Source organism: Plasmodium fragile, assembly GCF_000956335.1.
Source record: "Plasmodium fragile strain nilgiri unplaced genomic scaffold supercont1.13, whole genome shotgun sequence".
NCBI classification, from domain to species: domain Eukaryota; phylum Apicomplexa; class Aconoidasida; order Haemosporida; family Plasmodiidae; genus Plasmodium; species Plasmodium fragile.
The window spans coordinates 50348-65803 of NW_012192593.1; the positions used below are offsets into that span (position 1 = coordinate 50348).

Here is a 15456-nt window from a genome sequence, read left to right on the forward strand (position 1 = left end):
TTTTTTTTTTTTTCTTTTTTGCGTACGTTGCACGGGTGCCCTTGTCCTGCACTTCCCCATCTCAACTTCATTTTTGCCTACCAAATTGCATTTAGGCCTATATGTAACTTCCTCTTTGTTCATTTTTGAATAACGTAAAAGGAGGTTTTATTGTCCTCCCTCCAAACAACAATAATGTAAACTTTTTAACTCTAATTAAACCTTAAGTACTATGTGTGCTCATTTTTTTGTGGCACAAAATCGATTGACCCAAATGTGCTTCCTGGGATGCACAATCTGGATGCCTATTTCACCTCCCGCATGTGCACCAGCATTGTTGCATATTAGCAGGTAACCAGAGTATCCTACAATCCCACATATAACATCTGTTTCGTTGCTTCTATTCTTTTAGCTTTTTATAAGAAGGGTTACTCCTAAAGCATGTTAACACACATTTGGAACCCACCCTTCATGCACAACATAGAGATTATCGCCGTCTACTATAGCCACCCCCTCCATAATGCAAAACAACCCTGTGTAACTTAACAAATGTAAAATACTTATCAATGGTTAGACCACTTGGTCTTGGATTTCTTCTGATCCGTTTCCTCTCCTTTTTCGTTAAACAAATCAATAGATAAAAAATCATTAGGGTTGTAAATATTCAAAGGATAATTAGATGAATACACATCAATTTGAAAAATCTGCATAATTTTTTCCAAAATGCAGGGATTTTTATATTCATTTGAGTTAATTATATTTTTATTAATTGTTAAATTTATTTCATACAGTTTTGACAGTTCCTCTATTTTTTGGTTCAGACAATCTGAGTACTCATTTGGGGGCAGGAAAAATAAGTCATCAAAATTGTTTTCGTTTACGCTGATATTCATAAGGTTATTACTGTCTAGGAGGTTGCTTCCCTTCCCAATTAAGCTATCCGTGTGCTCACTCACTAGTGGTACGCTCCTCTGATTGTTGTCCCCTTCCCTCTGATGCTCACCTGACCATACTTCGGTACCGCTGCCATCAATGCAGTTTTCGTCATCGTCACCGCCAACGCAACCTTCATAATCTGACATTTTGTCTGCGCCTTTTAATTTACTAGATAAAGGCGCTTCACTGGATGCCCCCTTCACCTCTGCAATAACATCGTTACGCATTTCACCTGCGTCGTGCGTTTTATCCCCCACGGATGCGTCTGCTCTACCCGTATCCCATTTCTTCGCTAGATGGATATGCGCCTTTTTTTTAGCACACGCCGTATCGGTTTCATTTCCACCAAGATCGTGATTTACGTTCTTACTAGCGCTATTGTCCCTTCTCTTTTTTTCATTCTTTTTATTATCTGTACATTCATTTTCTCCTTTTACTGAATCTCCGTGCTGAATCTCCCATTTCTGAGGTTCCTCACCGTGTTCTTCGTCGCTGGAAAGTTCGTAGTCGACTAAATTCATCCTAACGAAGAACAAGAAATGAAACAAAAGCATGAACTATTCCACGTGGGATACATAAAAATGTTAATAAATATGCTCATGTGTGCGCTTATGTTTACGTGTACAATACCCTTTCCCTTCTTTATCGGTTTGGAAAAAGCGTTCGTCCTATCAACCGCAGTGGTGTCTTTTATGCGTTAAATCAACACTGCCCTGTAAAAAACACGAGCATACAGAAAATGCCTTGCCCCATAACTAATGATGCACATTTATACCTTATTTCTCACTAAAAAAGTTAAACGAACGTACTATTCATAATTGTGAGTACCCCCGAATGCACACTGTACCTGTACCATTTCGAAGTTCACAGAATTAGGAACACATGAATCAGAAGCTAAGACAAATGTCACACACCGGGTGTAGTTTAATAATCTTATAAATGCTCGTGCAGGGTATACTTAAAATAAAAATTCATAAAAATGATTCAGCAGGTATTAAAAAAAAAATTCCATTATTTGTGCAGAACGTGAAGACGTCAGATGAAATAACGACAAATAGTGAGGCACATCATTATTGTAACTTTTTTTTTTCTTCTTCTTGTTCTTAATCATAACATCGCAATGCTCAGTTATAACTAGCTTGCTTTCGCTTGGAAATGGTAAAAGTTCAGATCTGTATTTTTCGCCCAAGCCCTTCAACAGCAGAGATGCATTGTTGTGCCAACGTATTTATCATGTGTTATTATCTTCGCAGAAAATACGCTGTTAATCTTAATGCTTTCCCTACGACCGCAATGCACACATAAATGTACAACATGTAAAAAGGCATCATCCTCATAAAGGAAAAAAAAAAAAAATGCTACCTTTGTTGTGTAAACAAAAAAAAAATTCTTCAAATTTTGAAAAAATTTTAAAACCCTTTTTTGAAGTCTCCCCAAGTGGTAATAGATCCAGTGGGATGAACATATATATAACTCCTTAAAAATTTGTCGATTTTTTAAATTTTTAAAAACATAAGTGGTTCTTTCCAGCATGTAATTAATTTTTTTTTTATTCTCTTCCTGTTTTTACCCTCCATTTTAAGTAGAGCAACATTTAACCATTTCACGAAACGGTAGTTTATTTTTACTTTTGCTCCCCCCTTTCTGTATTCCATAAGCAACTCCAACGATTGCTTGAAAATCGTTGTGTATATATTATAAAAAAGAATGCCGCAACACAGTACCCTTTTCCGTCACGTCAAAAAAAGGAAAGCATAAGAATATTGGCTTAATACAAGATAATGAAGAAAACAGAATGACATAAGGGAAGATGGCTTATGTTCGATTCGCTGAAATTTACAATTTACTGGAATGAAAAATTAATTCATAAAAAAAAAGGGGGAGAGGCGCGTACTGTATATTTACCACAATATTTGTATGCCTTAACGCCAGTTTGTTTCAACCTCAGTTTTGGCAACTACACATATTAAAAAAAAAAGGCCATATGCAATACTTTTCTGCGAACAACGTAATTGAACTTAGAAAAAAAAAAAAAAAAAAAAAACACACAATTTGGAAAGTAAGACAATTTGAATCTACCCTTTCAACCTCCACGACCATATCAACTCAAACGAAGCTCAGGTAAAAGCTACCACCTGTTACACATTTGTGGAAGAGCACCTGGAAAGGATAAATAATGCTGATAAATGCGTACATGGATATTAAGAGAAAACATATAAATTTCGTGTTTAAAAATGTGAATTCCTCGGTAAAAGGTAATTCAATTTTCTCTTCAAATTGCATTGCCACTGCATACTCCTCGTCATAGCCTGTGTCTACAATTTCCCTTATATGCTCTTAGACAGTTGGGGGGAAACCGTTGTGTACATTTATGTCGATTGTGCAGCGTAAACCAGTCCTGGCATTTTTTCCTCTTTTTTTTTTTACCACAAATGTTTCTCCAACCAAGAATTAGCATGTGTACCTGTGTGTGCATTGCGTCCTCCTTTTAGATGCCCAATTGCATACGCATTGCACATTTTTATAATATATATATATTTCCCCCCCCCCCCTACACATTCTCTTTCTCCCTATACATAGATTACAATTTCAAGAGACCATACTTTGCGGAAAGGTGCACACTTTCGAAATTCTCAAACCATGAAGGCGTTAAGGTAAACAGTAGTAGCCTGTCCTTCAGCACAAAGATGCAATTAAGCCAATTTAAGACGACCAAATTAGGAAGAAGCGAATATGGAAAAGCTAGTGAAAAGATAATCCACATAATAAATACCTACTTAAAAGGGGACACATTGAACAGGGCGAACCCCATTGATAACCGCACTTACACACATAACGTGATGCGTAACTGTACAGTCAGGGCAAGCGTGAACGCACGCATGTTCACCACTCAAACCACAACAACGCAGGGATGTGTAATTACTCAAGAAAATGCAAGCAGCATTATGAGCTTACGGGCTAAGAACAGATATTTCCAAATTGAAGTGCGGAAAGGCGTACACACAGGGAAAAACCAGAATGATGGGAAAAGTTCCCAAGCAACAGGCAGTGTTAGTGCAAGCACCAGTGAAGCCACTTTAGAAAGCAGTATCGAAGGCACCAACCCAAACGCGCATTGCGCACATCAAAATGAAAACAGTGATACAATCAGGACGGCGGAAAAAAGGACCACAATGGATCTACGCACCAGCGGAAACGCAGATTATATTCATAGTGGCACAAACAATAAGAAAGTCCAAAAGGGAATTCTATCCCCTTACACGAGTAAAATGTCACAAATAATTAACAACTTATTCGAAAAACACCTCCTATTAATGAATTGCCTAATAGCGGGTACGTTATATTTTATAGCGGACATAGCTTGTCAAATGATGGAATTACATAAAAAAGGCAATGAATATGATTTTTTAAGAACGATCAGAATGTCTACTATTGGGTTAACCCTAGAAGGGCCAATCATGACATGGTGGTATGGGAAAATTTTAGCAAATTTTATAAAGTCCAAACCGAACACTTTTTTGTACAAATCTTTTATACCTACCTTGTTTGATAATTTTATTTTTGGACCTATCCACTTAACAATTTTTTTTTTTTATAATGGTATGTTAAAAAATCAAAGGAAGTCAGAAATTATTGACAAAATTGTGAATACTGGGATGAAGGTTTTCTTCATTTCTTTGATGACATGGACACCATTAACATTAGTTAATTTTGTTTTTGTTCCGAGGATTTATCAAGCCACGGTGGTTTTTTTCGCAGACTTTTTTTGGGTCATCTTCCTCTCGTGGTGTGCCAACAAAACTTGAGCAGGTAATGTAGGAGGCATATGAACCCTGCGCAAACAGCGGTGTAGCCAACGCAGAACAGATTACAAAGCACAAAACAATTTGTACAAAAAAATGAAAAAAAAAGTTTAACAGGTCAGTAACTCACACTTCAGCAGCGATTAAATGCGCATTTTTTTTTTTTTTTTACTCATTTTATGTTACCAGAACGAGAGCTGTCCCTTTTTAAGAACATTTCCCCCCAAAGAAGGAAAAAATAACGCATAAGAAACAAATAACACATTGGGATATGGAAGGCACACCCACGCGCTATTCTTACCTTTACCCTTTCCAGACATTTATAATGCACTTCTCAACAGGCTATATGTAAATATACGTACATATGTACGTATGTGTGTGTATATTTTTATTATTATTATTATTTTTTTTTTTTTTGAGTGATGTGCAAGGGAAAATGTGCCTTGCCTCCAACGCTAGTTCAAATGGTGCTCGGCCAAACATTTTGTTCCATTAGGCACATGACATCATTCGCCTCTTTTTAATTTTAACCACATCTACCATAATTCAGTTGTCTTACTCATTGTATTATCTTCGAATTTATGTGATCATTTTCTTTCTATCTAATTTTTTATTAAATTCCCCCTTTTCAGTTCCCATTTTGAAATTACCCTTTTTTTTTTTTTTTTTTTTAACTCATTTGTAACCCTTTTTTTTTAACTTTGAAAAATATCATCCATTGTTTTAACGCGTCTATAATTATGTTATATAATATTTAAACTAATCGTAGCTATGTAAACTTCGCAAATGTTTTTACAACAAATGAAACATCGAGGAAGAAATTCAAACTCAGAAAAGAAAAACGGACAAAGCAGCTTGAAGTAGCAATACTAAGTGGACGTGGAAAACAAAAAAAAAAAAAAAAAAAAAAAATTAAAACGAATTGGCTAAAAAAAAGGAGTTCTCACAGGGATCAACGCTTAACCCTCTTCCACTACGCACGCACAAGGAATGCTGAAAAGAGTTAGAACACACATGTAGGTGCAATTTATATTTATAACGTGATATACTTTTCCTTTTTTCTGAGGAAAGAAGGCTGGAGTGTGGTTACACAATTGGCCCCTCTGGTCTTTCCACTTCTTTCCCTGTTCGTGTAACTCCAACTTTCAATCTGGGAATAGATCACCAATTGTGTTGGCAACCTTGTCAGCGTTTGTGTCAGCTTCTTTGTCGGCTTCTTTGTCAACCTTTTTGCCAACTTTTTTGTCAACTTTTTTGTCAACCTTGTTGCCAACTTTTTTGCCAACCTTTTTGTCCGTTTTTTTTCCCTTTTGCGAGTTTTTTTCCTCACTTGTTTCAAACGTTAAACTGAAATCGTTGCCACGATAGTAACCATTTCCCGGAGCACTGGCGTCCATGTTAGCGACACTGTTGAGCTTACCCTGGACATTCTGATCATTGTTACGATTAGCCCTAGCATTCTTGCCACCCTTTTGGGGACCCATCTTCAGATTATCCTTCATGTTCATTTGGCGTTGCTTCAACATGTGCTTTCTGTCCTCCTCAAATATATCATACCTATTATCATTTGAAGAACTACACCACGTTTCCACTTCAGTAATTTTCGAGGATGCTCGATTTTTCATTTTACTCTTTTTTTTTTTCAGAGAGTTATCTCCAGGGAAAGACGGCACATCAAAGCCATTCCCCTTATTGTCACCATTTATGTGTCTTAATGAGGAAGGGCTCATTTCTTTTTTCACATTTTTTCCCTTTTTCTTTTTGAAAGGATTATTTTTCTTCTTTTTCCTTTTTAATTTAATGTGCTTTTCTATAATGAGGAATTCCTCTACATCCGAGTTGTCAACTTTTTTTATCTTCACTTTTTTTTCATTTTCCAAAATGTCATAAAGCTCATCGATATACACCAAGGAACTGTTGGCATGGAAATTGCTTTCATCCTTATGTGCTAATGTGTTGTCGTTTTCTTTTAATGGTTCTTTCTCTCGGTTAAAATTTCGTATGTATAAATCATTGTAATAGTTCATGTTATTCCAACTTGAGTTATTATCACTTACGAAATCGAAGCGATGGTTGAATTCCTCAGGCGGGGTTCTGTTCCGTCTGGCTTGTATGACTTTCTTGCAACTGTTGCCCATGATGCGGAAAAGGGAGCACCAACGTTTTTTCCTCGACAATGTGACTAACTCCTAAGTGGTTAACACAGTATACTTAAAAAATGTGGACACCCTTGAAAAACGTGTTTCCAAAAAAAAAAAAAAAAAAAAAAAAAAAAAAAAAAAAAAAAAAAAAAAAAAAAAAAAAAAAAAAAAAAAAAAAAAAAAAAAAACAAAAACAAAAACAAAAACAAAAACAGCATGAACAAACATCAAACGGGGAATCCACAAATGGAATAAGTCCTATCCATTGCTACTAGAAACATGTCGCCCAAAAGTGTAAGACGTCTAAACAATTAATCTGGCGTGAGAACAGCTCATCATTCTGTTTTCAAGACACAGGCTTGTCCTACTCTTCTACACACGATGAACGCAAAATAGGAAAAGGAATGTAATTATTACAACAGACGGTAAATGCTCATTTTAAGTACACTTACATGTTTATATACGCACATGCACACATTTGCGCGCTCAGCATGTACCCATAAGTGCGTGTTTGTAAAGTAAAAAAAAATGTGCGGATAATATATAAACAGTTGGAAAAGAAAAAAACAAAAAAGGGCTGCAATATCTTCACATTTAATAAGAAGCAATTCTGTTCTGTTGTTTCACATGAATGGGAAAAAAAAATATATATATATACACATATATATATAACTCAAATAATGCTTTTAACGTAAGCTATGTTTGAAGGATTTTAAAAAAAACTCAACCACATTAAAGAAAAGAATGTAATGAAATCATAAGACAGCATTGCAAATGTATAACTTGCGAAGAGTCACTTGTACCAATCCCGATTTTAATTGTCAAACGAAAAAAACGCACGAACGCATTTAAGAATGAAGATAACATGGCATCAATTAAGAAGTGGAGAAAAAAGACGAAAATGGAACGAAAAAAAGAAAAAAAAAAAAAAAAAAAAACGAAAAGGGCAAATTTAACAAAATTCATCAAACCAACCTCGATAAACTCTTACACATACACGCCACTTACATTTTCAGTCTGCATTTTTTTTTTCTTTTTTTCCCTTGTTCCTCCCCCTTTTTCTACATGTGCCAGTTTATAAAAATAACATTACGAAACTATTTATTTATTGTCAACTTGGTTCACGTATTTGTCTTTTCGCGTATTTTCCTCAGTACATCTTTGTAACATAAAAAACAGATTACACAAAATCGTGCACACTTATCTTAACTGAAACGCGAGTTGAGCAAATTTTTTAAGCCATTTGAAAAAAAAAAATAAATAAAATAATTCCTCAAACAACTCGCGTTCTTTACCTAAATTTAAAATGAGTTAGGGCACTTTTCATAGGCTACGCCGTGATGTACGTACTTCGCTTTTTTTCATGTCCCTCAAAGCATTTTTTTTTACGTAAAAAAAAAAAAAAAAAACTGAGTAAATTGTCAAAGTTTACAAACGAAGTAAAACCGCGCAAAATGCCCCTTGCTCTCACAGCACCCATTTTTGCGTTTACCAAAGAATGTGCACATATTAACTATTTTGCGCTTATATACAAAGCTGTGCACAAGGCATGCCAACCTATTTTATATCCCCTTCACCTGCTCCTACTTTGTCAAGTTTAAACATCCCCACGGAATCTTCTCATATTTTCCCCAATGCTGCTTCATTTGGCAGATTTTCTCGTACTGCAAAAAAGTGTAGTAGACAAGTATGTACTACAAAAATGTTGCAGCAAACATCCAAAAGCAGTGTCAGACGCGTCCACGTTCACGTGAGGGAAGTTCACTTTGTAAAAAAAGAAAAATAAATAAAATAAAAATAAGCAAAACCTTGACGGCACAAAAAGAAGCAAAGCGTTGAACGCACAACATTAAATCCATCATGCTGCACGGGGGGACCCGATTAAACGTTCCAACCAGTCCTTTATGCGCTCAATCCTGGGAGACCCAGGAATATAATTTCCTTGGACGTATTTAGTGGTGGGTAAACAAAGTTAAATGGTGATAAAATCTGTTAAGTTGGCAAAAATTGTGAAATCTCATAAAATTCGAAAACTATACAGAAGCTGCATGAATGTTTAAAGCAGTATGCACATTTCAAAAAAAATGAAGTATAAAGGATCATTTACGCGAAAAATATATATATCGAGAATGATTTATCACCCACACATTTTGTACACAAAGAAAGCGATTACTAAAAGTTTCATACACGTCCTAACAAGAACTAGAGTCTACTATGATAATGTAAAACGCTTCAAAAAATTGCTTTATTTTAAAAAAAAAGAAATAAAAAAAATGAATAAATTAACGAAATAACCAAAATAATGAAAAAATTAATGGATGACGCATTTTTGTAGAAAATTTCCAACGTGGACACAACTTTATAATCTATATGTACATTTCATGCAGGCGAAAAAAAAAAAAAAAAAAAAAAAAAACTACACAACTGTGCTATACAAAAATGGATACACACGGACATAGAAATATACACCCGAGTTGGTACAATACAAGTGGTAACCGTCACAACTGCGCCGCAAACTATTCAACTTAGAACAGGTACCAGCACAAAAGGAACAAGATCAGGAAAATGAAATTGTTGATGGAGTTAAAAATGCCGTAGGAGCAGTATATTCCATCTCCTTGAAAGTGGTCCTTACACTCACACACAATTTTTTTGTCTACAAGAGTACAGGTTGCGTTCACATCACAACCACCGTTGTTGTTGCTACAGTCAAGGGTATCATCCCTAACACAGTTCATAACATTATCAATTTTGACGTCGCTAAATCCTGGTAAACATCTGCAGACTTCCTCTCCATCAATGACATAGCAGTTGGAGTTTAATGGGCACTTTTTATGTTCACAGACATTATTTTTCTGAAGGAAGTTAAGGGCGAATTGTTTCATGTTGCCACCTTTGTGTTCAACTTGTACTGGGTATACCATCTTGGTCTTTCGGTTAATTTCGATTTTAAAGAATTTGGCAGAAGATTTCTTAAGTAACTGAATTATGTCTTCCTTCATCTTGCAATTTAAGTTCATTCCTGATTGTGCAAATTTAACCATTTTATCCAAAGATGCGGACTCCAATTTGAAATTCAGGGACTTTAATGCGTTCAATAGTGCATCAACCAATTCGGATGTTTCGTGAATAATTATATAATTAATGAGTTCGAAATCATCTAAATAATCATTTAAATCAAATGAGTCGTCTTTAATAAAATGTTCATTAATTCTATCAAATAAATTCTCTAACATCTCTAAGACAAATTCTTCAATACTCGTATTATTTTTTGCTAATCCTTTTTTAATTTTCTGTCTGGATTTACTTAATTTGGGGTCATCCACATTGGAGCATTTTTTTTGGAGTTCTGGTAAATTTGTAATGTATTTATTTTCACAAACTCGGGAAATTTTTTCTCTGAACAATAATATATTTTTTAACATCTTCAAATCATATTCTCCAATGATCTTTCTTTTACTAGTTTCTCCATCATCTTCGTCAACTAATTTGACACTGTACTTATCCAACATGTTGTAATCTCCATCGAGAAGTACTTGAACATTTTCCATTTCATCAACAATTCTAAGGATTTTCTTTAAAGATGCTTCATTCATTTTATTACTACCTTCATCATTCTGGTTGCCATTCGCATCAGATTTGCCGCTACCATTGTCAGCATTATCTACAGAGTTCTTCTCATCTGAGCCGCTGCCATTATCGTTCTTCTTATCATTTTTATTTGATGCGTCCTTTCCATTCTTTTTAGAATTGTTGTCATTATTGTTGTCGTTCACGTTATTGTTATTTCCTCCAGTGAACGCTGGTACATCGCTTCCATTTCCGTTGCCTTTATTTCCGTTGTTGCCATTTACCGCGTTCTCATTACTTCTGTGTGGGCTGCTGATTCCGTCAGCTCCGCACGTACAGCTAAGCAATCCCAACAGGAAGAAAATTATTATTTGCGTATTTGTCCTCATTGTTGTTTTGAGTTTTGAAGATACAAGGTGCTAACACGTAATGGGTAAAATATACTACCGATTTTTACTTGTTACAGGTAAAAAAAAAAAAAACTACAAATTTTTTTTTTTTTTTTTTTGCTACTTTTTGTATAAAATTCGCGAGATGGCGAACGCAGCACCGTAAATGTACAAAAATTTACATACAATAAACAATGTACGCGGTTCTCCACAAATGGGAACAATAAGCACAGGTTCGTCCTTCCCTTGGAAGTTTCAAAATGAAAAAAAGCTAAGGCTTAAGAAATATAAACCTCTATATGCCTATGTAAAGTATATACATATACTTATCTATATATATATGTGTACATATATATAAAGGCAACAGATGTAAAAATTAAGAATGATTGTTCACTACAAAATCATGAAAAAAAAAAAAAAAAAGAAAAAATCCTTTAATATTTCAATTATTTTTTTATATTGAAAAAAAAAAAAAAAACATCATTTCAATTCAAGAGAAAGGAAACGTTTTAGGTGTTTGTATCTCATTATTTATTTTTTTTTTTTTTTGTAATAAAAATAAATGATTAATTTTGCCAATTCTTCTCGCTTTGGGTTTGACGGGGAGAAGGAGGAGGATGGGAAATAGTGGCGCTTGTACAAATAAATCCACTTGGATCTTGCGAAGCAAATACAAAAGAGGCTTTAAGGCTACCACATAAACAAGTGCTTAAATAAACATCCAAATTTGCGTTGTGGCGTGGTCATCATTGAATGATATATGTATATATTTTGCTACGTAGAAGCGCCCCCTCCTCCCCATTTGTTTATGGGAATTTATACTCATTCTCTTTTTTTTTTCGTATATGCTACTCGCTGCCCCGCATGCAATATGCAAAAAATATATTGATTCAAAGTAATCAGCGTGGACATACCAAACGCGTATTTCTCTCCCTCATGTAACGCATTCATGCATGGAATCCTTTCATGGATACTCTAATATACCATACCACGGTATTCTGCTATGTTAGAAAAGCCGCGCTCGGGTTTATTCGTTTACACCCCTTGAACCTATATGTTTAAATCCTGCATTCTGCCCGTGCATCAGCATTTTCATGCAACATCACCCATGGGGTTTCCAAAAATTATTAAGGCAAAGCAACAATACCCCAAAACCATTAATTTCTTATCCATTTTGCTTTTTATACTGCCTTTTGTGTTGTGTTCTGTACCCCCTTGTAATATTATGTTTGCCTCCTCCTTTTCTGCAGATGTTTGACACCGCGTTGTTTTATTTTCTGCGCCCCCTTATTTTGTTAAAAAAGTGGAAGGCGCGCTGCAGCTCGTGAAGCGGAAAGGGCAATAAAAAGAGTCAAGTGCTTAATTGTGAACAAACTTACACAAAAACACGTACAGCAACACAAAGTTAATTTTTTTTTGTATTTTTTATTCTCGATGGGAATAACGTTGTTTACTTCTTATGCCTTCTAACAGTCGTAACATTTAATAATAACACTCTGAAAAGGAAAAAAAAGCAAAAACTTATTACAAATGGTAAACATTTTACGAAAAAAAAACTAACTCATATTTTTACATTTTTTAAAATGTTACAGAGTTGGGGTAGGCCCAGAAACAGGTATGAACACAAATGACAGATGAACATTTTTTTTAAAGCGTATTTTTTATGCTACCGCTCTACCACTGCCCCTGGACACCAAATGATGGCAGCAATATTCATGTAACCTTTGTAAGATTAATGACAAAGAGGAAAAAATACACACATGAACAAAATGGTTCCTTTCCCCTCCCAATTTTATCTCTTGTACGATAAAATTATAATTTTTTTTTTTTTTTTGTTTTCCACAATGCGCAAGTTTTGTTCACCTTGCTTGGGTTAGGATTGATAGGTTAAAATGTCATTCTTGTATAGCCATAAGCCATATGTTGCTTTATTTGTCCATCTGCTCGTTTACAATACATAGGGGCTTTAGTGCCGTGAAAAGGGGACCAACTGAATTGCGCCCATTTTCCTGCATTCTTACATTAGAACGGAAATTCATCAATTCGAAAGTAACCATTTTGAGTAGTGCTGTTGCAACAGAGGCGAAATCACGAATCTTCTGGGCAGTGCCGTACCATTTATTATATTTCTTTCTTAACGCTGTAATGGTTAAAGTGTCTACACAAATCGTATTACTAACTGTCCTTACCGCTTCTACGTACGCGTCCACAAACTGCCAACATCAGGGGACATCATTCGGGGCTCCCCACAAGTATAATAACAGAAGTGTAAACGCCTTTACAGAAAGCTATATAATGTATATACGAAAAAACGCGTTCAAATCACTCCATTACTTTAACCGCAACCCCCCCTCTAATCTACAAAATGTAGCATATACTTCATTTTATAGTTCTTCGGGGCATATATTTTTTCCCCCAAAAAATGCACATCTCCAAGTTAGTAAATAGTGCCGCTGTTTAAAGGATACTTATGTGATATTGACAGCATTTGTACGTTGAACTGATCCACGTAATCTTGCCTGCGGGTTTTATTTCGGTTCATATGTATGTTCAAGTGATATCTCTCAACGTGCCTCTGTTCCTTTGCTTTTACCCTCTTTGGGATTTTTTAAACGGTTGCAAGGAATTTGAACTGCTCAGGTCTCACGATGCACGGGGAAATGCACATATGGGTAGGGAAGTGTGCAGCTCGAGTCGCGCCGAGACGGTTCCGCGTGCACATTAGAGGGATACCCCTTTTGGGGGGGGCATAGAATAGGATTTTATTTATGCACAGTAAGGTATAGTTCTTCCATTTTCTCTTACACCCAATTGTTTGTAAGTGCGTTTTAATTTTTTTTTTAAGATGGCTCACCTGAAGGTGCAAATCGGCCTATGTTCATGTGCACGTCTGCACACCTGAACCAGACGTATATATACATTTGGAAGGTGAACATTGGGTAATTGGCTGGAGCAGCCTTCCTACCACGCCTGAGATTCTAACGTCTCACACATTTTATGCTTATGTTCCACCCTAGGAACATTCAAAAAGGAAAAAAAATAAAACTATTCTCAGTGCCAGCACCATGAAGCTGTTCGTTACGGCACTTTCCCTGCTGCTCACTTTGTTGGCGAAAGGATGCAGATACATATGCAGCCAGGGTTCTTTCCCAGATGGTGAATACCCAATTTTCATTAGCAACATACTGATAAACAATGTCTCGTTTACCTTTCATAAAGATAAATATCATTACAAATTAGAAGCGAGTGAACATCTGACAGAAATTACACTGAGTCCATTCTTAAACATTTGGGAAAATTACATATATAAAAAAACCTCCCCAGAAGACGAACTCTTCTTTAATGAAAACACGTGGGCGTATTTAGACAATGAACAAAATGTCGTCATGGAAGAGTTGTACCTAAAACCATATCACATTTATGTTAACAAGGAAAAGGTGCATCTAACAGATTTACCCTACAGGATCCACTTCTCAGGTGCGGGACAAAAGGAATTAGACATGTGGTATGAAAGACAAAAAACGTATAAAATTGAAATAAAAAATAATAACGAGCATTCCAATTTCTACCTAAACGATGTCATGCTAACTAGTCAGCCATCCTCTACACGTTTATTACATGACAGAGAATTCAAAACTTACATTTATTTTTATACTACCAAGGTTGCTCAAAATGTTGAAGGGATAAACATTCAAGCCAGCGGCCGTAACAGCCAAATGTACATAAATAATAATTTAATTAAAAAAGACGCCTCGTTTTTTTCCCTTGAATAAGAACACTTATAACAACGTTTTGGTATTCGAGTGTAGACAGGAAGTACTGCTTGAAAAAGAACAACTCTTCGGAAAAAAAATTTAAAAAATTTTGAAAAATTTTATCAAATGCATGTTTAAAAAACGCGTAATTTATAGCAAACAAAAGGGAGAAAAACAAATTGGTCTCTTAGACCAAGTGAAGGGCAAATGCCATAAGCTGATTGGTAATACAAGTTCGCTCAAAAAAGACGATAAAAATATATCTACGTATCAACCCGATTGGCGCCAAACGGGTAACCTATCGTTTGAATGACATAAATTATAATCCCTTTGCAAAAAAAAAAAAAAACGTGATTAAAAAAATGTTCAGAAAATTCTACTTTTTTAATATCTATTATCATGTCCATATAGATGTACCAAAATATATATACAACCTCTCCGATGGAAATGTGTGCCCTTTTCATCCAACAGAGAGCACGGAGTCCATTGGGGAATACCTCTGCAGTGACTTTCACAAAAATATCTCCTTCTACGCAGATGTCAATAACAAATTATTTGCCTTCATAAAGGTAGACACAAAAAAAAAAGGATACACAGATTTATTGACAAAATTTTAAATGCACCTATACCCCACTCAGAAAATCTATATCTTTTTCTAGAAACGTATTACTATAACAAGGTCGTAACAATTAATTTTAAAAAGGGAACCTCCCTATTTTCCTTTTTAATGCTTCTCTTCCTAACTCTAGTGGCCATTTTCCCATGTGTTTTGGGCCTCTTTTGGCGCAAAATTTGTCATTGAGCAAAGGGCAGGAATCACGCAGGCTGAAAAGTGTGGCTCCACGGATCATTTATGCCTTTTTCCCAACAGCCAATCTGTACT

At 35.4% G+C, this 15456-nt stretch overlaps 6 protein-coding genes across 6 annotated transcripts; 3 read left to right on the forward strand and 3 right to left on the reverse strand.

Annotated features, from left to right (window-relative positions):
• Positions 1 to 542: 542 nt before the first annotated feature.
• On the reverse strand, positions 543 to 1436 carry AK88_01472 (uncharacterized protein; the record flags this gene model as incomplete). Its single annotated transcript, XM_012479107.1, has 1 exon — positions 543 to 1436. One exon carries the CDS (start codon positions 1434 to 1436, stop codon positions 543 to 545), a length of 894 nt encoding a protein of 297 aa, XP_012334530.1.
• Positions 1437 to 3091: 1655 nt separating this feature from the next.
• On the forward strand, positions 3092 to 4721 carry AK88_01473 (uncharacterized protein; the record flags this gene model as incomplete). Its single annotated transcript, XM_012479108.1, has 2 exons — positions 3092 to 3170; positions 3496 to 4721. 2 exons carry the CDS (start codon positions 3092 to 3094, stop codon positions 4719 to 4721), a joined length of 1305 nt encoding a protein of 434 aa, XP_012334531.1.
• A 1142-nt stretch (positions 4722 to 5863) lies between these two features.
• Positions 5864 to 6856, reverse strand: AK88_01474 (uncharacterized protein; the record flags this gene model as incomplete). The annotated part of the gene is made up of 1 exon (XM_012479109.1): positions 5864 to 6856. One exon carries the CDS (start codon positions 6854 to 6856, stop codon positions 5864 to 5866), a length of 993 nt encoding a protein of 330 aa, XP_012334532.1.
• A 2528-nt stretch (positions 6857 to 9384) lies between these two features.
• On the reverse strand, positions 9385 to 10818 carry AK88_01475 (uncharacterized protein; the record flags this gene model as incomplete). The annotated part of the gene is made up of 1 exon (XM_012479110.1): positions 9385 to 10818. One exon carries the CDS (start codon positions 10816 to 10818, stop codon positions 9385 to 9387), a length of 1434 nt encoding a protein of 477 aa, XP_012334533.1.
• A 3065-nt stretch (positions 10819 to 13883) lies between these two features.
• On the forward strand, positions 13884 to 14591 carry AK88_01476 (uncharacterized protein; the record flags this gene model as incomplete). The annotated part of the gene is made up of 1 exon (XM_012479111.1): positions 13884 to 14591. The coding sequence occupies one exon, from the start codon at positions 13884 to 13886 to the stop codon at positions 14589 to 14591; it is 708 nt and encodes a 235-aa protein (XP_012334534.1).
• A 344-nt stretch (positions 14592 to 14935) lies between these two features.
• AK88_01477 (uncharacterized protein) lies at positions 14936 to 15190 on the forward strand (the record flags this gene model as incomplete). Its single annotated transcript, XM_012479112.1, has 1 exon — positions 14936 to 15190. The coding sequence occupies one exon, from the start codon at positions 14936 to 14938 to the stop codon at positions 15188 to 15190; it is 255 nt and encodes an 84-aa protein (XP_012334535.1).
• Positions 15191 to 15456: the final 266 nt, after the last annotated feature.